A 22,835-nucleotide genomic window follows, 5' to 3' on the forward strand; every position below is an offset into this window, starting at 1 on the left:
TGATTTCTCAGCTCAAAGACCTGCCTTTCATGGTACACCTGTATTACAGAAAGCAATTGCTCTTCAGTGCCTGCTTTTGTGGGATTTTGGAAGGTGTGTATAACACACATCCCAAGCCCCACCATGCTGGCAGTGCCTCTGTGCTGGGATTCAGTGTCCTTGGCTAGATCAGGTTATCCTTGGATGCCAGGGGGATTCTTTAACAGTTACAACCCCCACAGAGCATTTCTGCACCATGGGCCAGATCCTTCCAAAGTGAGGGAGCCTTTTCCTCAGCCATCCTCCCTCCCTTCTGCTGGCACACTCTGAGCCTGCCCATGAAGCTGCTGCTGAAGCCAGATTGCTGTAATTAATGGGTTGTTCTTTCTTGCAGGGCGAAGACAGCACTCCAGCAGTACCTTGCATGATCAAAGACTAATTGAATCTATGGACACCCCTCATGTCTACTTAAGGAATAGCAGGAGATACTCCTGACTCCTTATATTTGCACAAGTCACCTTGGGCTGCATTTTTCTCAGGTGCAGGGAGCTGCTTTGCAGAAACAGTTCGAATGATCAGGTCTCCAGTGCACTTGAGAATTTTCTTGAGGTAGTTTCTTTACTCAGAGGACTTGGGGTGGGGGGGTTGTTTTGGTTTTTTGGATTTTTTTTTCCTGAGCTACCTGGACTCTCAGATAGAACAATCAGTCATTGTTTTCCTTTTGGGCCTCCAATTCTCTGCTTTTGCTGCAGCCTTGTGTGGGTGCGTGGGTGCTCGAGTGCGTGTGTGTGCTGGGCTGAGTGTGTGGGTGTGAGACCTCACTTTTGGTTTTCCTTTTTTTTTGTGTGAAAATCTTTTTCTACAGGTTTTCAAGGGTTAACCATTGTTTGCTGTACGAATACTTCAATGAATTATATACCGTTTGAATGAAATGTTATTTAAAAAAAAAAACCAAACTGTTGTATCCCATAAAGTTTATTTTGAATTTTGAAGAGATGAATGTTTTTAAGTAAAATATATGCATTTCTGAACTTCAGCTTAACTTACATTATACTTTGTTTTTAAAGAGAAAAATAGAGGGAGACAATAGACTCCAAATTCCAAGCAGCACATTCTGTACTGACAAGGTCCAAGAGTTCTTTGCCACAATACAAGGTCACCTGGTATCCATGACATGCTCAGATCCATGGAATGGGCCAGCTGGATTTGGTTTGGGTTTCTTTACATTTTTAAAAAACAAGCTTGTACTTAAGGGTTAGCATGACTGATGCTTTTCAGAAAGGAGCAGATGGCTGCTACATCAGCAGGAATAAGCACTTGCTTTGCCAGCCAGGAACTTGCTCAGCCAATTGCTGAAGGATTTGCTTATTCATGATCAGAAGGATTTGCTGATCACTGATATCAGTGGAGCAAACAGTGTGTTGCAGAAGTTACACCTTCCAGAGACTAGAAGGAGCTGGCAAGCAGAATTAAGGGATTGCTTTTATTTTGCATCCTTTATCTTCACAAATAGTTAATAGTGACTTCCAAATTATTTCCACAAATGATCAGCTGGGTGCATTAAGTTGGGGAAGGGATGGAAAAACTGGGAGTTGTCTTGTGTTATACTCAGTAATGTTGCTCCAGATTTTCTGTATATATGCAGCTATACACACATGCATGGATTTAGATTGCTGGATAATTGGTGGGGTGTGACTGCATCCAGAAGCCTGGACTGGCCAGATGTTCCTGAAATGGTGCCTGCAAGGGCAGGGGGAAACGCGAGTGCAAGAGAAAGGGACTGTGTGAGGTCAGGCTGGAATGGCAGAGCCCAGTGGTTTCCCAGTCTCCTCAGGCTGTTCAGGGCTCTGACTCTCTGCCTAGGTCTCCTTTCTGGTTTCAGTTTAGACCATAGTTCATAGTCAGACTCTCCAGACACTGTATTTACATAGCACTAACAGGCACTAGAGTTTGCAGCCAATGTCTTAAACCAAATCCTTCTTCTCTTTCACTGAGCTTCAGGAAGGCTGCAGCAAGAAGAGAAGTCTGTAATTTTGCTAACCAATTTTGATAATAATCTAAATCTTTTATTTCTAATCAGAAGGTCAAATTGTGATGACAGCCTTACTCTTTTTCCAAGGTAATTCTTTGTGTCAGAAAATGTGACCACAGTTTGGCCTGGAATTTGAATGTGCTGTATATCAGTTAACTGTTATCACTTGGTTGCAAAGGAGAATATCTTCATTTCATGTAACTTCTTCCACTCTCAATGACAAATAAAAGTGAGCACCTGACACTTTCCCCCCAGGCATTGCAGTAAGTGACTGGCAGTTTTTAATGTCCTTCTGCACATGTTTCATGATGGACTTTGGGGGTTGAACAAAAGGGAAAGTAAAAATATGTGAGAACTTGTTAAATCTCAGTACCTCAGAAGCAAAGTCTTGTTTATAAAATATATTTTTGCTTGAACTGAGAAAAAAGTTCTGAGGCAGGTATTGTAAATGCAAAACTGTCCAGTGGGCATCTCCCTGCTCCATTTGCACTCCTGTCTGTGTTTAGGAGCTTGAGTTCTTATGTATCTCTTCTCATCCTTCCCCAACTCACATTTCTAAAAGCAAATGTGAGTTTGCTTCTCTAGAACTTTGGTGCCTACAGATGTTCAGAAAAAAGGTGAGTGAAAGTATCTCTGTACAATTTTTGAGGTGGTTTCCTAAAATTCTGCCAGAAAAACTAAAAACCAATGCTCAGACAATCTTGTTGCTGCATGAGAAGAGTTGACGTTTTCCACAGATACAGAGAGGACAAACTGTTGGATGAGAACATTTTTACATTCAGTTAAACTTTGTGAATAATTTTTGATGTTGCTATAGGTATGTACAAAAAGAAGAATACTGTAAATAAAAAGAACTTTACCAGAACATCTAGATTTTTCTCAGCTTCCTGAAGAAATATGAGCTTTCTATGTCAGCTTCTCTACTCTCAGGCTCTCTACAGCCTGAGATTCACAGTGGGATAGACTTTCCTGGTCACCCAGAGCTTTCCCAACTTAATGAGGTAGCAGAAGCTTGTTAATTCCAGGATTGCTTACAGAACCAAAGCAAAGTTTGTCTGGACGTGATATGAATCACCAGGATTTCTGCTCTTCTTGGGTCATTTCTCTGCTGAAAAGCCATTCTCGTGGATCTTGATAAGTATGTCCTCTCTTTATTGCAGGGGTTTAGTGGTGGGAGTCCTTCTTTCAGAGGTTACACATTGCTACAGAATGAAGTTGAGCAGGGCATTTGGGACACCAGCTGTCAGACAATGGTACCCTTGGCTCTCCCACCACTTTCATTCCACGTTTGGACTGTCTTTCTCACACAGAAAATCAAGTAAACCATCATGTGGCTACTGTTCCGGTCACAGATTTGCATTGTGGCAGTGAAAGAAGCCAAGTAACCTGCATAAAGCATCTTGTGCCAGGATATTCTAAAGGCAAACATCTCATACTTTTAAAATTTCCTTTTACATACTTTACCTATTGCTGTAGATGCTGTGCCTCCACAAAATTGCTGAAGCAGTGACACAGCAGGCAGAGGAATAATTGAGGTGCCTGAGATTAGGTTCTTGAAGAGTAGAAAATGGCTTTAAAAGGGCTTTCTTTGGTAATCCTCTAAGGTGAGCACAAGAGCCATCAGTTTGCAAGTGGTGGTCAAAATCATCAGGGCTTTTCTGCAGGCTGATTGCCACAAAAAGAGACATTCTGGGGGCCTTGATGTACCAAAACCTGAATCCTCAGCCAGGAGGACAGCGAGCAGCTGGGGGACCAGGCCAGCAGGCATTGTGTGCTGTGTGACAAGAAGCAGCTCCAAGGTGTGTCCCTGCAGCCCAGTGTGCCCAGGTGTGGGAAGAGATGGGGTAAGAGCAGCAGCCCTGCCTCAAGGGCATTGGCAGGGGTGCTGGGCACTGGCACTGCTCTCATTGCAGAGAAGAAAAGAAAAGCACAAACCTCCACAACCTGAGGTTCTGAGGGGGACCCCCTTGCTCAGTGCTGCAAGGTCACAGCTGGATCCCTGCCTTGCTTTGGGCCCCCAGTTTAGGAGAGAGGTGGGAAGACGGCAGTGGAGGGTGAGTGTTGGGCTGGGGGTGCCAGACAGGTGAGGCAGGCACAGGAGGCAGAAAGGCTCCACCTGCAGCTGCTGCTCCAGGAGTCCCAGGGGAGATGGAGCTGCAGGGGCACTGGCCACGGGGGAGGGAGAGGGCGGGCTGGGCTGGGTTGGGCTGACGCTGCCCTGGCGATGCCAGCACTGCCATGGCAGCCTTGGGCTCCTGCCAGCTGCTGCACAAGGCCCTGGAAGAGAGCTGCAGTTAAGGCCACGCAGCAGCACCTCGGCTCTTGGGGGAGGTGTGAGCAAAGGTGAGTCCAGGTTTGGGGCACTGCTGTGGGGGCTGTGCCTGGGCTGGGAGCAGCAGAGCCAGGTACAAAGCTCTCTCTGTGGTGCAGGTTGGCCAGCACTTGGATCCAGGTGATTAGAAGCCATCTGTGGCACTTTGTGCTTGGGACAGCTGCTCAAAGGACCCTGTTCTGCAGAAGGATGGCTGCAAAGAAAAAGGAGGTAGTGCTGCAGGTCAGTAGTAGCCAGGCCTTTAGCAGACCTTGTAAACTCTCAGTAAGTGCAAAGGATGGAGTTCAGTCTTGGGGTATCTCAGATTCTGCTGGCAAAGCCCCAGTCTGAGGCCCTTGTGGGGAAGAGGTGTCCCTGGAGGCAGGTGGGACGTGTGGGAGGACCTGGCAGGTCACACGTGTCCCCAGTCAGGGCTGTGGGGTGTGTTTGGGGCTGTTGGGGCCTAGCACAGGTTTGGCTGCTGTCAGAGACCAAAATACCTCTGTTTTGTGAGGTAATAGCTCAGAGGACATAGAGGAGTTTGCGTGGGGTTGGCACATCTCCTGGATGGTAGAGTTACTGGACATTTCTGACCAGGTCATGTATTCAGAAAGATTGCTGTAAAGGTAGAAAAGCTAAAAGGTACAAGAAAGACTCAAAGGCTGAAAAATCTATTTTCACAGTGATGAGTAAAGGAATTTTTCCTGTTTACACTGCACAGGTGACCTAGTGATTCTTTATAACTACTGCATGGGGAGAAAGGGGTTGTAAGAGCACTTCACAACACAAAAACATTGAAAACAAGAAATGGGTTCTGCAGGTCTGCTTCAAATTTTGAGAGCAGTTCAGTCTTCACAAGAGAGAAATAATGAAAGATAGTATGGGTTCTATGACCTTGTTTCTTCACTGTTTAAACTGGGAAATGTGAACATGTGTAACAAGGAAAGATGGGCACTGTATGAAGGTAGGAATAGTTTCTGTTGCTGCTTGTCCAGCTGTGTTTCTGTGGGATGGGGAACTCTACATCAACTAGACTGTGCCCCATTGACAGTGAAGGGAAATCCGAGTCTACATCTGCAAAACTGGGATTTTTTACACCTGCAGATGAAAGCTGAACCTGTGTAGGACATGAGCGGATATCCTGACGTGATCTGCTTTTGTTAGAGAAAAGCCAAGTCCAAGCAGCCTCAGGACATCCAAATCAGCAAAGCACCTTGAAGAGTGCCAGCAGTATTTGAGTCCAGCATTTGAACTTATGGCCAAATTTATTATCACAAAATACTGTCATAAATCATTTAGACTTGCTAGCATTCTGTGGAGCACTCTGGGAGTGGACTCAGCACTAGCATTAAATAATTAAATGTTGTAGTTCTGCAGGTGTTCTCTGAGAACATGAAGCTTGGGGTCATGTGCTGAACAGGCAAATAAACGGAGGTGTCTGAACAGCTCCCTGTTCCCTGAGTGAGACAAGGACCTGGAGAAACTGCCCTGTGACCCCCAGTGAACACCTGTGAGAGGGCATTTCATTTGCATTGAAGTTTCCACTCTTGGAATTCTTGGCTGTGAGATTTTAGCAGCCCTTTAATGCCCATTTGTATTAATTATTGTGAAATAGCTGGCCTTGATGCAAGTTACTGTCTTCCACTGCAGTCTCAATGTAGCTGGGGTTGATGATACCCACTGAGGAAGGAATCAGGAATCTTCATTGTTCAGGATGAATAAAACCAGATCTTGCATTTCTCCAGAAGCCTTTTTTATTTTCATTTCCTGTGTTTTTATCAGTACATTCTGAAGGGCAAGTCCTGTAAAATGGGGAAAATGTTAAGGATTATATCCTTTCTAATAACAGTATTGGGGTTGTGTTCTAATAACAGTATTGTGCTGTGTGTGGAATGGTCTAGGGCATCCTTGACAGGGTCAATCCCTGAGCAAGCTGATCTAATGCTGAGTTTTGTGCAGGAGATTAGATGGAGGACTCCGCAGGCCCCTCCCAGCCTAGAACTTTGTGTTCTCTGCTCACTGTGCTTTGGAAGTCTTTATGTAAGAGCAGGGAATTCAGGTAAGGACATGCTGGGTTCAGACCACCCTCTAATGCCCACACATCATGGAAATTGTGTATTTGCTAGTTTAGTTTATCAAGGCTGAAACATCTCAAATAGTAGAGTTTGTGTGCAGGCAAGGTGAGAAACTGCTGCTGGAGATTCAGGAGGTTCATAAACCCTCTGAGGACTGGGCCTGAATGAGGTGTGGTTCAACTGGAACCCTGGGCAGGTAGATGGAGATCCTGACAGGGGGCTGTGAGTCTGGGATCTCAGTTTGGGGGCCCCAGCCAACCCCCAGAACAACCCTCTGCAAACTGAGTTTGGGACCCCCAGGCAGCCACTGTTCCAGTAGTGCTACTAAACAGGGGAGGACTTGCCCTTGGCTGGATGCTGCTGCCTTTTCCCTCTGCCTTTCCTTGGACCTTGTGAGACATCCTGATCAGCTGGGCAGAGGTGAGAGAACCACAGTCAGAGGAGTTTCCTGAGTGCTCAGGTAATGCCTCTTTAGGCAGGTGTGTCCCTCTGGAGTGGTTTGTCAATATGTTTGCAGTAACTGGGTAGTACCTGATGAACTACTGTGGCTTTTACTGTGGTTTTCAATTTTCCACACAGATTAACATTACTAGCCAGGAGCTTTGGGAAGAAGTGCTGTGTCTCAAAGGACTTATTGGTAAGCATTTGGTCAGCACACTGAATTGCTCTTGTTCTGTGTTGAAAGGATGCCAGGACTGTTAGGAATTAGCAGTGTTAAGGATGTTTAGTCAGTCTCTCCATTCCCTTTACCCTGAATGGCAGGAGGTTGTGGGACATTCATTTATGTGGGAGAGTCATCCTGCAATCCAAGTAGTGCTGTCCAGTCTCCACTGCTTGGAACAGGACTGTCCCCAGCACAAGGAACAGCCCTGGCTCCCAAGGTTCTTGGGAAAACTTCATATGCTCTACCTCTGTGCAGCAGTTTTCCCTGGGAAATCTGCTATCTCCAAGGCCACAGCCATGTCCATGTTTCTACTTAAGACTCCTCCACATCATTCTTAGTTTGTTATTTTGTAGTGTAATTCTGTCCTCTGATGCAGCATTTCAAACCTTGCAAGGGTTTCCAGTTCAGAGCTGAATCCAGCCCTTCTAGCACGTGGTCTATTGGTCTGAGTCTAAACTGACCCATTTGTGCCTCCTTCTGACCCATTTTCCTGCTTGCAGTTGTTGATGTGTTTCAAGCCTGGTGTGGCCCATGCAAACCAGTAGTGAACCTGTTCCAAAAAATCAAGAATGAAGTTGGCAGTAATCTCCTGCATTTTGCTGTGGTAAGATCTCACTTGGCACTGCTTGAAATACCCAGTCCTCTGAAATCAGCTGAGACCTAAGGGCTGAAATCACTTCTCTTTCCAGTATTTAGCCCAAACCATAGCAGTGTAGGAGTTGCAGCTGCTGGGATTGAACTTGCCACATACAGGGGCTTGGGTATATCTATAAGAATTCAGATAATTAAGGATTTTCAGGCTTCAAGTGCTCTATGCTTTCCAGATTTCTACTTAAGCAAGTTGCATTAGACAGAGCCAGTAACACATTGCCTCTTATGGACAGGGAGAGGCTGAAGGAGCTGGATTTGGTCACCCTGGAGAGGAAAAGGGACAGATGTCCAGTGGTGGGAGGATGGAGAAGGCAGAGACTGATGTCTGTCAGGGAAACACAGCAACAGGACAAGAGATAATGGGATTAGTTGCAGCAGGGAAAGATCCAAGTAAATAGAAAAATGTTCAGGTGGGAGTGTAGGACACTGGGACAGGTTCCCAGAGTGCTGTGTAAAGCTGATTCTTGGAAAAGCTCAAGACTGACACAACCTCCTGTACCACTGAGAGCAGCCCTGCCCTGGGCAGGGTGTGGGACTGGAGCCCTTCACAAGTCCCTCCCTGTCTCAGCCATGTGGTGACTCTGTGTTCTGGTGCCTCTCCTGGCTGGTGGCAGCTCTGGACTGAGCACAGAGCTGAGGGCAGTGAGGTTTCTCATGGCTCAGCTCCTGTCTCTGCTGCCACTGCAGCTCCTCCTGGCACTTCTCAGCCTCATGAGCAGATTGAATTCACTTTTCAGGCTTTTTCTCTGGGACTCACCCAGACCAAGCTGCTGGAAATAGATATCCCTGTCCCACAGGACTGCTGCTCCAGCTCCTGCAGGTGACATCTACCTGCTCCTCATGCTCTGGAACTGAGCTGTGGGCTGGCTGTGCCCCTGCTTCTGACCAGTGTCATTTTGTCCCCTAAGTCTGGGACCCAGAGGTGTTTTCCCGTGTGTGGGGGATGAGTACCAGCCAGCTGAGGGTGTCTGAGTCCAGGCACTTGTGTGTGCATCCCTCTGGAGCAGAAATACTTTTCTAGAAACACCTATTTTATTTTACATTCCTTTTAGGCTGAAGTTGATTCCATTGATGCTCTGGAAAAATACAGAGGACAATGTGAGCCTGTCTTTCTCTTTTATACAGTGAGTGAAAATATTTCCCCAGTGGTTGCATAGCAATAAATATGACCTGCTGGTGGGAACAACAGTCCATTGGGGAGGATGTTCTATTTCTTTAACATGTTATGGGACAAATTTCTTTGCCCTGTATCTGCTGGTAATCAAATGCTGTGCAGATAAGAATATACAGCCAGTGTGCTGCCCTGTGGAGCCTTCAGGTTCAGCCTGCTGCTTCTGCAGGAGCTCACTCCTCTCACAATCTGCGTTGCTTCATCCTGAGATTGATGAGGAGGCACAAAGCAGGTTGTTCCAAGGTTTCCCTCTTGCTGTGGAGCAGAGCAGCTCTGAGGGGAGGAGGGCCTGGTACATATAGTGTGGGTGATGTGCTGCTGTGGGGAATTCTGGAGCCCAGAGAACACAACCTGAGCACTTGCTGACTGATTTGCTTTCCACACCTTCCAGGGAGGAGAATTAGTGGCTGTTGTAAGAGGAGCAAATGCACCATTGCTGCAGAAGACCATCCTGAAACAGCTGGCAGGAGAAAGGAAGGGATTCCATGGAGGGGAGCCTGTGGTGGTAATGGGTCACTGAAGCTTCAAACACCTGTAGATGTGTGTGGTCTAAAGTAATGACATTTCTCAGGAGCAAAACTGTCTCACCTCTGTGTGACCTGCTGTTCTTAAGGCATCTCTAAAGCCTGCAGCTCTCTGCTGATGTTGCTGGCCTGCTCCTGGGAATGCTTTTCCCCCAGCTCTTGCTGTGCACTGACTGAGAGCTCAGCAGGTGACCCTGGACAGGCAGATCCTCTGCTGTCCCTGCTGAGCTGGCCTGGCCCAGGACAGCAGGAGGGCTGTTCCTGCTCAGGGGGAGCTGGGATGTGGGGCCCTGCCTGGCACAGGCTCACCTGGAGGGGAGGTGTGGGGTGTTCCTGTCCCATCCATGTGCTCTTGCTGCTAGGTGCCAGACAGAGCCTTCTCCAGAGAGCAGGAGCAACAACGGGGAGGACTAACAGGTAAGGCAAGGCATGGGTGTAGCTGATGGGACACCAGAGGGGCCATTCCTCCACCTGGGCACACGGGGAGAGTCACCTTGAAATATACCCAGAGTTTGGGTGTCTAGCGTTGTGAAACTGGGGGTATTTATCTTTCCAGTGTGTTTTATCTTACATTTGCCCCCCAGCCCCGCCCTTGGAGACCCCATATGGCTTTCTGTTTCCAGGTGGTTTTTAAAAGAAAATGCTTGGGCTCCAAATCTGCCTACACCATCTCCTGCCTTGTCTAAAATTGGCCACGAATTCCCAAAGGCTTTTGCATCTTCTCCTAAAAGAACATTTTTTTCTTGGCTTTGCTGGGACAATGCTGCATCCCGGCCCTGTCCACACCAAATCTTAGGCTCCAGAGTATTGGGAATCGAAGCAAATCCCTCTTGGCTTTAGCTGAAGCACCACGCGATGAAGGGGAGTCAGGGATGTTGGTCTCTGCCTCTCCTTTTTGCTCCTGTTGTTAATTTCGTTAATTTTCTTCTCTCGGAGGCTGACGCACCCATCGGCCCGGGATTACAACCGCAGCCGTGGAACTGATGCGAGCTTTTTCAATAAATACAAGATTTTCCTGCGGCAGCACCACCGGTTCCGTGTCCTTGCTGTCCCTCGGTGCCCCCCGGTCCCCGCCGGCGGTGCGCGGCCCCTTTAAGGCTGGCGCGGGGGCGGCCCCGCCGCGCTGCGGCTGCGTGGGGAGGAGGCTCAGGAGGCTGTGGTCGCGGGTTCGAGTCCCGGCGGAGCCGGCCCGGCCATGGCCGCGGCCCTGGAGCCGGCGGAGGTCGAGCCGTGCCCGGAGCCGCCCGCGCACCGGCTGAGTGTGGCGGAGCTCGACCGTGAGCTGGACTCTCGCAGCGAGCTGGTGCGTCCCGAACCGCTGCGGAGGCGGCACGGCCGGGCCGCGGGCGCTGTGCCTGCCCGGGCGCTCCCCGCAGGGCCGGGGGTGCGCTGAGGGAGGGTCGGAGGGTCCCTGAGGCACGCGCGGGCACGGTCGGAGCCCTCACACAGCCCGGGAGGGAGGGAGGGAGGGCCGGCGGCTCCCTCCGCACTCCGGCCAGGGACGATCGGGCCTCTCAGGCACCCGGGAGGAAGGGAGGCTCGGCGGGGGCTTCCCAGGCTGATCTGTGCCAGTTCCTGTGTGGTGACACGGATCACTGTCCTCTACGTAAATTTCGGGTGTTTCACTGTATATAGGAAAAAACCCCAACAACCCCCGAAGTTCTGTATGGCGGGTGCCTCATGTAGCAGGTACAGAGTCAGTCGTTTAATTTCACTCTTGCTGCAAAACCCTTTAAAATGCAATAGCGTGTTTATTCTCAGAACATCAGAAGTATTCTATGACTGTTTCTGGAAATAAGTCTCACAGCCTCCAAGAAGGGAACATCCTCATTCTGCCAGGTGAAACTGAGCCTGCCCTCGGAGCTCTCGCCTGACTTTCCGGCAGAGGCGTGTGTGCATAGCTGCTTTTTATGTGGGTTTAATTACGGTTTGGAAGGCGGAATAGGCAACCTAAACTCGGGCTGTGGTTTCTGATGTACAGATTGACGACAAAGAATTCGACATTCCTCAAGTTGATACCCCTCCAACGCTAGAGAGCATCCTAAATGAGGTGAGTGAGCCATCCGACAGGGGAGTCAGGTGAGGCAGCACATGCTCCTTTTCCTCTACTCTTACTGTGTTTTTCCTGGAAAACAAAATTGTAGAGCTTTATAGTTTCCTGATGCTGATAGCTAGCAGGTGCATACTCAGTGGAGTAATTTCTTTACAGTGTGTGATACGGAATTTTGGTGGTTGTTGTTTTTTTGGTTGTGGGGTTTTTTTGTTTGTTTGTTTGTTTGTTTTTTGTTTTTTGTTTGTTTTTTTAATTTAAATATCCACAGCTGCACCATAAAAGGTTTTCATCCAGTCCAAGCACATTCATCTGTAGATTTGGAGAGTCACCTGAAGTCTAGATAGCCTATTAAAGGTCAGGGTCATCAAACAGCTGTTTTTAGTTAAAATTAATTGCAGAGTATTTAGAGTAGTTCTGAAGTTGTGGGAGGAGATAAGAGCTAGGTTCCTCACAGCTTCACTTGTGTTGTTCCTTTCACATACAAGGTGTCCCAAACAGAACAGGCTAGAAACAAAAGGAGTAGTAGGGGTAGCTATGTCTTGTTTCTGCTGCTGCCTTAAGTAGTGGAAGTTTAGTAAATTTGGGTCATCTCAAACTGTAAGGATAGGCAGTGTCATCCATGTCAGAGGAGTAGATTCCAAGTCTTAAAGTTGAGAGGTAATAGTGAAGAAAATACAGTTCAGTGCAGACAAAGTCTTATTGCAGTATCTCAGTAAATGTAGGATGGGAATGATTGGCAAAACATTTTCTGAAATGGATTTTAGCAGAGGACAATCTGTCTGAGCCAAAAAGACAAACAGCTGCAGTTCAGAAAGAGCTGCTTAATGAGCATAGGGCTGCCAGGTGTAAGTGAAATGAGGGACAGCTGCTCTGCTCCCTGCTTGTTTGGCATCAGCTGGGGCCTTGTGTTTGCTCCCCCTGGCTTTGTGCTGAGAGATCAACAGGAGCTGCACTGCTTTTAGAACTCATCAGGGAGAACGGCCTTTTGAAAAACTAATAAAAAATACCAAGCTAAGACTGAAAGGAGAGAGAGATTGCAAACAGAAGAGGTGAGAAAAGAGCAAAATCAACTCTCGTGGCAGCTGGAGGGACTTCTGGGCTCTTAGTGCCACTTGGTGAAGTGTTGGAGTAGATAATATTCTAGGCCTTCTCTTGCCATTTTTGAGACTTGGAAACAGCTCTGTTAAAGGTCAGTTAAAGTTTTGATGGAGTATGTAATACTTGAGGAAGAAAGGTTAGTTGTTCTCTAGGCCATTTCTGTGATTTTTGTGAGTTCTGGAAACCTTCCACAGAATCAGCCCAGTAAAGTAAGAAATAGTTCTGGCTTTTCAGTGTGAGGCTTTCTTGTGCACTCCTTCTCCCTTTCCCTGCTGAATTGATGCTGTTTGCTAGTGTTTCAGTTATGCTGTTGTGCATTTTGAACATTCAGCAAGCTGTGGTGATTCTCGCCCTCCAGACTGATGATGAAGAAGAGTCTTTCGTTTTGGAGGATCCCTTTCTCTTGAACATTGATAACACAGATACACACTCCTATGACACCTCTTCTGTGGCCAGCTCTGACAGCGGGGACAGGACACACCTGAAAAGGTACTGCAGCCTCATGCCCTGGGAGATCAAACCATTTGTGAAAGGGTTTTGCTTACATCTGTTGGAAACAAATCCTCCTTTTTTCACAAAACTGTTATTCCTCCAGGATCACTTAGGCAAAGATGGGATTTGTAGTTGCACTGATGTTTGGCCTTTTGGAGCAATAATGGCATTTTATGGGAGATGGATTAGTTAAATTTCTCCAAATTTTAATGGAGTCTTCAAAGCACTGAATCATGATGACTCTAAAGAAAGTGTTTCAAAGGGATGTCTGACCTAGTCTGTAAGCAGCTGGTGGTTATTTGTAAAAGGCAACTGCTGTCACTTCTGTGAGTGGACTGCTAATACTGACATCTAAGATATGATAATTAATATGCTGATGTGTGTTGGTAATTACTCAAATGATGGCCTGAGCCGCTGCCTTGTGTGCCATGAGCAGTTGCACAGGATATAAACACTCTGAAGTCGAATGGTTTATGTTGACATCGGGTGGTGTGCAGACTCTCTGTCCCTTTCTTTTTTCAAATAAGATTGTTTGTACTGAGAGAAATATTACCTGAAGTGGCTTAAACTTCTTCCAGTAGAGAGTATGCAGAAAAAACCTGGAGGTGTTCTGTCATCCTTGGGTAAGGCTGGTTGCTATGGTTAGGGGTTCTTAGCCATAGTACCAGCTACTAACAACATACTTGATGAACCTCTGTGGGAGCTGCTTGGTTGTGCACATCTGGAGAGAGAAGAACCCAATGTTTACCTAGTAGTTTTGGGAATTTGGCTCTCCAGTGGTGTGAGCTTTACAAGAAAATTGCAGCTCTGCTGGGGAATTTCCCTGTCCTGCCTTTTCAAGTTTACCAGAGCTGTTTTGAAATAACTGATCCTGCACTTTTTTTAAAGACGTTTTCTCCATAAACAGAAGCACTTAGGCTTTCTTATCAGGTGAGCTGTGTATTAATTGAAGGCTGTTCTTTGCCATACACCTAGTTTTCCTATGGGTCTGCTAATGAGCCTTTTCCAGTGGTGCATTTTTCCATAGATACTCACCTTTATGGGCTTAAAATTCCTCACTGAAAGAGCTGAAGTGTTGCCTTCAGGATGTATTAGTGAATTCCAAGGCTTGCAGATATGTGCTTGAAACTGACCATTGTCGGAGAAGTAAATTTTTTACTCCAGGAGATGAATTAAAACCAAACTGTGTGCAAGCACAGCAGGCCTTGCTGATTATCTCATGTCTTACCTCATTCTGTGGCCCCCAGAAGAAGAATGGAAATTGCTTGAGTTACAGGTGAATGCAGAATTTACCTGCTGGCTTGGCTGTGGGTTAGGCAAAGTTCCAAGCTTTTTTTATGCTCTAATGCTTTTTTGTTTGTTTCTTAATGCCTTAGGAAGAAAAAACTCCCAGATTCTCTGTCACTCCATGGATCAGTGATCAGGCTCTCACTCCTGAAAGGAATTTCTGCCCAAATAGTGTCTGCAGCAGTAAGTGTCATCTTTTGGGTACTTCCACTAAGAAAAATTTGAAACTCTCTTGGTATGTGTGGGGGTGTGTGTGAGATCTCCTGTCTGGCCCTACTATTAGTTCTGTGTAACACCATGTTAGGGGTATCAGCTACTAACCTGTAGTCTCTAGGCAGCAGTGAATCAGGGCTTTGCTGACTTGCTGCAGCAGTGATGTGGTGGATCACTTTTAGCACTTACTTTTGTTGCTAGATGTCATGAAACTTGGTGGGAAATGTTCATATGACATGAAAGTGTGCTTGAACATGCTGGAACTGGGTTTGCTCAGTTCCTGCAACAGGCACATGGCTCTTTGAGAAAAGCACAATAACGTTCACATGGAATTACAGGATACTCTCCTTCCTCTCTATTTCTGGGTGTCTCTAGCCACTGGTTCCCTCAGCTCTGTCTGCCCTGGTGGGGCCATTAAAATGCCCCTGGTGTTGATTTTTCTGTGTGTTGTAGTTGCTCTCATTATTAGACATGCATCATCTGGGAGTTGTGTCTTTCACTCATGGCTTCTCCTGTTTCCCCAGGACAAAGTGGATGCTGGCTTGCCCACTGCAATTGTAAGTACTCTCACAATTTTCAAGGATTGTATATTTAGCTTTTATGCTAATTTGTTAAAGCAGTATTTATGACAGCTGATAAATGCATCTTCCTTCACTTTTCAAGTATGAGGAGTGGGAGGAGCAGCATGAAAGCTCCCTGGGGGCAGAGTTCAGCTTTCCTTCACTGCCCAGCTGCCCCTCTGCTGAGTGAGCCCCACACCCTCCCTTATTTATACCTTCACCAGGGCTTCTTAGCTGAGCACCTGACCTGTTTTCATCAGTTGAGCACACTGAATTTCCCTTACTGTTTCTTCTTTGTCAGTTATTGCTTTGACAACTTTTTATAGAAACTTTAACTGGAGTGCTCCAAGTGATGTGTTCAAAATCTCTGTCTCACTGTCTGAAGTATTAACTAAAAGGCTGTCTGAAGGATACTCCTGCTTTGAAATTTATATCAAAGTTGTTGAGGTCAAGCATGCTAATCATATCTAAATATGTCAGAAGTGAAGCTGCCTGTAGTAAAATGAGAAGAGAAACATTTTAATGAGGCGAAATACAGTCAATATTTGTTTTGCCCTTGTGAAGTGATTTTTAATGTTTTACAAAAGAGCTAAAGGTGTGCTCAGTCCCTTTGACTGTAGTAACAGCAGCCCATAAAATATATTTTTGTTTAAAAAAGAAAAGGAAAAGCTAGTCACTTCTAAGGAAAAAGACTGCAGAGTGAAGTTAGAAACATGCTGTAACTGATACGGACGTAGAATAAGAACCTGTACTTACACATCCAGACATTAAGGCATTAGAATTTTTTTCATCTGACTTAGACTTGTTAGGAAATAAAAAATAGAACAAGATGAATACATCTACAGCATTATGTGATTTCTAGTAAGTTTTATTTCATCGAGTGCAGGTTGGCAAGTGCAGTAGGATCTTTGAGGATATGTTTAATAGGATTTGTTTAATTCCCCATGGAAAGAAGTTGGAGTCTCTGGCTTGCAGTGGACTGGCTTCAGGGGACCAGCACTGGCCAGGGTTTTAGAAGAGTTCAGATGTGCAAGTAGCAGCAATTTAGGATAAAATCCCAAGTATTTATACTCAGCAACTATACCAAAAGAGTGAGACTGACTTTAAAAGATGAAATTTTGCTGTAGGTGCCAATCTGAGCATTTGAATTTCAAACATCAGAGGAAAAAGCAGCCCTCTGATCTTTAGATAATCTATGTGATGGTTGTTCAGGTATAGTACCTATCTGTCTTCATCTAGGAATTGTGCTTGTCACTTATAAATTGAAAAAGTTATAACCTTTGAAATCTTCCCCTTTTGGCAAACTTTGCTTGATAGGTGGTGGATTTGTGAATGATGTTTCTTCTGCTTTCAATCTTCCTGTATGATTCTTTCAGGCAGCATCAAATCTGATAGCAGTGGGGACTTCCCATGGGTTAGCACTGATATTTGGTAAGTTAAAAATAAAGTTTGGAGGTTTTTTTGCATTTTAATGACCTTAAAAAAATGCAAACACAAGCCAAAAACTGCCAGCCTGATTTATAACTCCAGGCTGGGTTTCTTCTAAGATGTTGTTTGTATTAAATATGTTTTTCTTTCAGTAAAGAAATGAAGAAGTAATATTTATCATCCTTACTCATGTTCCTTGTGCATTGTTGGGGTTTGGCACTTTGATATTGAGAAATTTAGCCATGTGGGAATTGTCTAAAGAGCCTTTTCTATGTTTGAATAGAAAATACTCTGTTTTCATGTAGAAGAGACCACAACCTGTGTACAACCTTCATCAGTAATAACCTTCTCCCCTGTGTCTAAATAGGCGTCAGCTTTGTGGAGGTTGTGTTTCTTGGGAAGTGGGGCTTCTGACCTCTGACTGCCTGCAGACCTGTGCCCTGGGTGTCTCCTTCCCTGCCCTTCCCCTGCACCAGGCAGGCACCTCTGGGTCCCTTCATTCTGTCATTCTGTTCTTCCCCCTATCACCACACTCTCTTACAAGGTTTTCTGAGCTTGTGACTCTGTTTGCCCAGCTTACCAGCTGGGCCAGAACAGCTCTGGAACTGTTCCCAGTCACATCCAGGTTTTGTGCCCTTTGTCTGTGCGGCAGCCAATTCTTATCCAGTTTAGAAATGTCAGTGTATTTATTGATGCTGGTTGAAATTCTTGGAGACCAAAAGTTAAGAGGACAGGGCACTCCAGAGAGATGGGGAAGATTGTGGCAGTGCAAGACTCGCCTTCCTGGGTATTTAGGCATTAAACTATTTGATGCCATTTGCTTAATCCAGTATTGAAACAATACTGCTCCCTGAAGGGAAGGTGGATTGAAGAGAGCCTCAGAGCCCTCCCTAAGGTCCATGGTGCTCGGTAAGGGGCAGTGGACCTGCACTGAGGGGACCTCTGATGAAGATTTTCATCCTGAGGGCGTTGAAGCATGAGATAAGAGTTGGGACAGGTTGTGCAGTCTCTTTGTTTGGGGATATTGAAAATTCAGCAAGGCCTTGACTGGCTGGTCTCTTTGACCTTGCTTGGAGCAGCAGGGGTGGGCCGGAGACCTCCATGCACAGCTCCCTTACAGCTGAAGTTACTCCATGAGTCTGTGCTGTAATTTAAAAGTGATGAGGAATGGAAGTACAGTATCCAGTTTTGTTTCAGGGTGCTTCCTGGACACTTACTCTCTGCTGAATTCCTTCAGTTTGTAACTAAAACTTGGGCATTGATCCCAGTGCTCTCAGATGTATCTAAAGAGAGAGAAAACAGGGCAGGATAGGGCTCTAGAAGGCTTTGTTGTGGGCAAAGAGAGGACTGGAGATCTGGCCTGGGCTTATTCTGAAATTTAAACCATGACTAAATTTCTATAGACCAGTCAGTGTCTCTACTTTTTTTTACCAGATGTGTAAATTAGGGTCAGACTTATTCCCTGAAGGTTTGTAAGGGGTGTGCAGGGTTTATACTGTACAATGGGAACATAACATCTTTCTTGCATGCAAAATTGTAGATCCATTTTCTGGTTGAACGAATTTCTCTGAATTGTTGTCACTAACATATTTTTAAGCTTTGTTTTTTCTTTCATATATTTGATTTCAGCTAATATGTCTCTTCTCCTAAGTACACCTGTACTCATGGCTTGTCTGCTCTGTCCTTATTATAGAAGACTTGGGAAACTTTCATTCTTCTTTTTGAATGCTTCTGTTGACTCCTGAAACATTATCACAGGGCAGTTCTCAGGCTGCACATGTAATATTGAAAAGCAGTGTTTCCTTCTGGGTTGGTGTTGGATTAGATGCTCAGTCTGACATCCTGCAAGTGTTGCAGAAGAGATGGCAGGAAGGGATGTCTGGAGGCCTGGAGACACCTCTGCTGCCTGGGTGAAAATAGTTTTACCAATTATGTTACAGTGAACTTCCAGTTTTATTTCCTTTCAGATTTCCGTTTTTTGGTCTTCAATGCAATGAAGTTCAAATTTATAAACTCACTTTTTAAACTGCCTGGTTTTAGAGCACTAACCTTAACAGCATCTTTCCTTGAATAACTCAGAAGGGAGAACATTACCCAAAGGAAACACTCAGCAAAATCTGAAGTTTGTGTCTTTGGAGATTTGTCTCTTATGTGCTGTTCATTGATTCGCTCCTTCCTCTTACATTGATTTCTGGCTTTTTCTCTCCTCTTTTGGCCCTTTCTGTGTGGACTGAAAGGCAAAGGTACAGTACCACAACTGTGTGCATGTCCCTGCATGACCAGGCCATGTGCTGCCCAGGTTGCATGTTGTCTGTGCCAGGATTTCAGGGGCAGCTCAGCAGTGCAGGAACCACTCAGTGGATGATGCTGCTGGGAATTGCTCAGTGGGTGCATGTGCACTGCACACTCCCAAATTCTCCGGGTAGGGACAGTAGAGGAGCAGGTAAACATGCTTTTTGTAATGTCCTAGGGCAGCAGGTCCATAGCTGTTTGTAAAGGTGTTGTTTCAGGGCAGGACAAAGCTCTTCCATGAGAACAGCATCCATCCAGAGCATTTCCTGGCACTGTGGCTAATAAAATTAGTAGTGTGTCAGTAATTCTGCAGAAAACCAAGCAAGCCTTTCAAACTCAGGAAAATCAGGGCATAAGAAGATCTTGATGAAAACCTGGTGATCCGAGCAGTATCAGCTTCTGCAGTGCTATGCTCATTTCTTTGGTTTGGAAAATGACTTCTTTCATATACACAAACTTGTCTTTTTTCTGTATGTGCAGAATTGTATTTGAGCTCCATCTCATTTAGACTTCAGACTCTGAGAGCAACACAGTTACTGCTGGAAAATTTTCAGATGAAGAATTGCCTTATGTAAATTGAAGAATTAAAACCATTTTTTGATAATTGATGGCCACCTTTGTTTTGAGCATTTGGCAATAGCTTTTTATGTTTAATCCTTAATGTGCCTTACTTGCAAGCTGACAATACAACTCTGGAAAATCATCAGATCAGCTTTTATAACCTTTTGCTTTTGTCTATTTTTATTACTTTGCCAGCTTATTAGTAGAAACTCATTGATTTTATGATCTTGATTTGCCTTGGAAGCAATTTCATCCATATTATAGTTGAGTTTTCTAAAAAAAATCTTGTCTAATGGTTCTTATTGTGTGTCGTCCTTTGACTGTCTGGAAACAAGAACAAGTACTGGATTGGTCATACAAATCACTTAATTTTGGGATACAATAGAGGCCTTATTTGTTTTGAATTGACATCGCAGGTGAGGGAAAAAGAAAATGGCTTTTGAAAGTTCCTGTGGGGATGCATATCAAGATGTAAAGCCTTTTCAGAGGAAGCTGTGGAGGATTCTCTTTTTTCATGCCTGAAAAAAAACGGGTTATTGATTGAGTCACTGACAGGCTTAGGCTGAAGTGGAAGTTCCTTCCAGGAATGAAGAAGTCATTCACCTTTAATATAAGGAGCTGCAGTATTCCCCTATTTTCAAGCAAATTTTAATGGTTAGCTGGTGGTATTTTTGTAAATGAGCTGCATTTCCAGGCCTCTGGAACAGGTGTTATTTCTTTGGATCTTGGCACTGTTTGGAGAATATCTCTCTGTGAAACTTGTTTTCCAGCTGTAGCTCTGTTTTCTCTGAACTTCCATGGAAATCTTTCATAATTCATCTTCTTTTTCCTTGACCTGTTCTGATTTATGCTATGAGCACCCTTGTCACAGTGATGTCAAGGTAGTAGCTTGGCCAAGAATGTTTTCTCCTCTCTCTGAGCAGTGCTTTAGAGTGATCCAGGAGTTCAGCTGTTGTTCTTGCTCGTGTTTATTTCTGAACTTCACTCCTGCCTCTTCTTACAGGTGGGATTTGAAAGGTGACTCCCACTCTCATCTGTCTGAACAGACTGATAAATGCATGACTTTGGGCAGGTAATGCAGGGATACATCCATGCTCTGTTTCACAGCCAGCACATTCCCAGCAGTGCTGCAGCTTGGACAACCATGTCCCACACCCTGGGCACATCTTCGAGGGCATTTCTGGTGCTCAGCTCTGTTTCCTGGATCCAATCCTTTTCCTCCTTGCCCTAGGTGAATCCTGCACAGTGTTACTGTGTTGCTTCTGATGTAGTTCATATGCCTGTAGTCTTCATTCCAATACTTCTCACAAAGCATCTTTTCCCACTCCCTCGCTCAAAAGCAGGACAAAAGCAGAGACAGGTGGAAAAAGCAGCTCCAGGACATTTTCCTTAGCTTTTGAGAGCAGTGCACAAAGACAGGCAGAGGGTTCTCATCCAAACTCATGAAGAGCAGCATCTTGTAAAGCCCTTGTGAGTCTCTCGTGGTGGGAGCCTCCAAGAACTTGGCACAGACAGAAGTGCCCATGGTTTGTGGTGTGCAGGAGTGGACAGGGCATGGCCCTGCAGCAGTGCAGTCCCTGTGGAGGCTCTGCAAGCAGTGGCACTTCTTTGCAGCAGTCTGTGGCTCAGGGAAGGAGTTCCTTTATAGAGTAAGAGCTCTGTGCACCAGAACTCATTGGGTGTTTTGACTGTGCAGCTTGGAGACCAAAGTGCCTTTTCCTTCCAGCCTTTGGCCTTTAGCAACAAAACTAAGGAGTAGATAATAATAAGAATAAAACTATGACATAAAATTGCACTTACCAAAAGCCTCTGTTGGGGTTTTGTAGTTGATATTCAAAGGCAGAAATACAAGGCTCAGAAGGTAGAATTAATTTTGTGGTCTTCATAATTTAAGTACTGTTGCAGAATAGTGAAAGGAAAGCTAGATATTTATTTGATTTTTCTAGTAGTTTCTTTTTCAGCATGTAATACCTCTGCATTTCCATATTTCCTGTCCCTGGTTTGTACTTCTAAAAATAATTTTTGTATTTCCCTGCAAGACAGTGTCCTACTCTTTTTGTTCTAACATGAGCTGTCTTCTTGTAAACCCCTTTTTAAAAGAACTTAACTGTAAGTCTGTGAATTGTTAATGTACCCCAGGTGAATTCTTTGTGTGAATTATTTCATGATGTTAATTTTAACCATTGCTCTTCCTTTATTTTTTACCAATTGTTCTGCTCCAGATCAGAACCAGGCTCTCCGGCTGTGTCTGGGCAGCACTGCAGTTGGGGCTCAGTACGGGGCCATTTCTGCTCTCAGCATCAACAATGACTGTTCCAGGCTGCTCTGTGGCTTTGCAAAAGGACAGGTAATTCCCAAAGGATGAGCTGCTCCAGTGCTCTGTCCTGAGAGGTTACCTGGAGGTGCCAGCAGCTCCAAGCCAAGCCCCCTCAGTCTGTAACTGGGTGTTGGCTGGTTGGGTGCTCAGGAGCTGCACATGCATGTGATGTGCCCAGAGCTTTTTGGGGCAGCCAGTTCCTGCTGAATCAGGTTTCTGTGGAGGAAGTGAGTGATGCAGAATATAGCAAAGGGTTCAATTAATTGTGGCATAATTCCTATTAAACTGAAACATGCAGTGGCTCACTGGGTCAAGCAGTTTAGTCTTTCTAGGTCACTCTCTGAGGTCTGTGCATGGTAATTAAAGGTGCTTTTTACTGTGGCAATGACTTGAAATTCTTGAAACTCATATGTAACCCCAAAATGAATTTTTGCTAATACCTTACTTGTATGACATAAGGAGCATACTTTTGAAGGGAAAAGGGGTTAAGTCTCTTGCAGTTTTATGCCCTTCCTCAGAACCAAAGGAGAGAAAGCAATTTCTGAACAGAAGTAACAAGACTAAACCGAAATAGGTAGACATCACCTTGGTAACATCTAGAGGAGTACATTTTTCTTTTTGCATTCATTTCCCTTTGCTTTCACCTTCACAGTAGATAAAACACACCCCTGTGCCTATGGTAGGACTAAATGATAGCTTGCTACAGGCCATGTGGAAATACTTAATCCATGCAGGACAGCAGCCAGCTTTAAATGATGCTCAGATAAAACATTTTGGAACAACAGCTATGAAACATGGTCTAGAAGCATTGATGGATGATTTATAGGATCACATAAAGTACTGTTTCCCTTAAAAAAGTTTTATTCAGATTGTAATCTCAGCTCTTCCAGGCAGTTATGCAGTGAGCAGTTTGGGACTTCCAGCTTCTTAGCTGAGGAATTGCTTGAAGTAATATTAAGTACAAGCCAAGGTCTGTTCTCCTACCTGCCTTGTCATGCTGAGCAAGCTCAGGAGAGAGGAGCAACAAGGTTCATGATAGCCATGGAGATGGTTGAGTTTTGCTCGGGGTTGTTAGCTGAGATTTTTCACCTGTTCACGGCTCTGAGAGAGAGAAATGTATTTGACTT

General features: G+C 45.2%; 3 protein-coding genes across 7 annotated transcripts in view; all 3 read left to right on the forward strand.

Moving 5' to 3' along the window:
* Positions 1 to 2,278, forward strand: part of ARMC8 (armadillo repeat containing 8) — a 62,311-nt gene extending 60,033 nt beyond the window's left edge. For all 4 annotated transcript variants that reach the window (XM_030226989.2, XM_050977813.1, XM_030226987.2 and 1 more), the window contains one exon: positions 374 to 2,278. In XM_030226989.2, coding sequence (XP_030082849.1) covers positions 374 to 407 — 34 coding nt within the window. In that variant the 3' untranslated portion in view covers positions 408 to 2,278. The remainder of the gene's footprint in view (positions 1 to 373) is intronic.
* Positions 2,279 to 4,226: 1,948 nt separating this feature from the next.
* Positions 4,227 to 10,431, forward strand: NME9 (NME/NM23 family member 9). 2 transcript variants are annotated; one of them, XM_030227207.2, is made up of 8 exons: positions 4,227 to 4,354; positions 4,442 to 4,565; positions 6,977 to 7,034; positions 7,562 to 7,665; positions 8,765 to 8,836; positions 9,275 to 9,388; positions 9,770 to 9,824; positions 10,344 to 10,431. In XM_030227207.2, the coding sequence occupies exons 1-8, from the start codon at positions 4,236 to 4,238 to the stop codon at positions 10,346 to 10,348; spliced, it is 651 nt and encodes a 216-aa protein (XP_030083067.2). In that variant the 5' UTR covers positions 4,227 to 4,235; the 3' UTR covers positions 10,349 to 10,431. The 2 variants fall into 2 exon arrangements, with proteins under 2 accessions (XP_030083067.2, XP_030083066.2); XM_030227206.2 differs by having other exon boundaries at positions 9,770 to 10,421.
* A 119-nt stretch (positions 10,432 to 10,550) lies between these two features.
* Positions 10,551 to 22,835, forward strand: part of VPS8 (VPS8 subunit of CORVET complex) — a 66,119-nt gene continuing 53,834 nt past the window's right edge. Inside the window, exons 1-7 of the mRNA XM_030227035.2 lie at positions 10,551 to 10,710; positions 11,389 to 11,457; positions 12,917 to 13,047; positions 14,427 to 14,520; positions 15,075 to 15,107; positions 16,487 to 16,541; positions 21,614 to 21,738. Of these exons, the coding sequence (XP_030082895.1) occupies positions 10,603 to 10,710; positions 11,389 to 11,457; positions 12,917 to 13,047; positions 14,427 to 14,520; positions 15,075 to 15,107; positions 16,487 to 16,541; positions 21,614 to 21,738 (615 nt within the window). The 5' untranslated portion in view covers positions 10,551 to 10,602. The remainder of the gene's footprint in view (positions 10,711 to 11,388; positions 11,458 to 12,916; positions 13,048 to 14,426; positions 14,521 to 15,074; positions 15,108 to 16,486; positions 16,542 to 21,613; positions 21,739 to 22,835) is intronic.

This window comes from Serinus canaria, chromosome 9 (assembly GCF_022539315.1).
Source record: "Serinus canaria isolate serCan28SL12 chromosome 9, serCan2020, whole genome shotgun sequence".
Classification (NCBI taxonomy): Eukaryota; Metazoa; Chordata; class Aves; order Passeriformes; family Fringillidae; genus Serinus; species Serinus canaria.

Coding starts and splice junctions, on each gene's coding strand:
- NME9 (XM_030227206.2), top strand. CDS start 4,236: ATGCCAGCACTGCCATGGCAGCCTTGGGCTCCTGCCAGCTGCTGCACA. Junction 4,355..4,441: donor TGGGGGAGGTGTGAGCAAAG/GTGAGTCCAGGT, acceptor TCTGTGGTGCAG/GTTGGCCAGCACTTGGATCC. Junction 7,666..8,764: donor ATCTCCTGCATTTTGCTGTG/GTAAGATCTCAC, acceptor CATTCCTTTTAG/GCTGAAGTTGATTCCATTGA.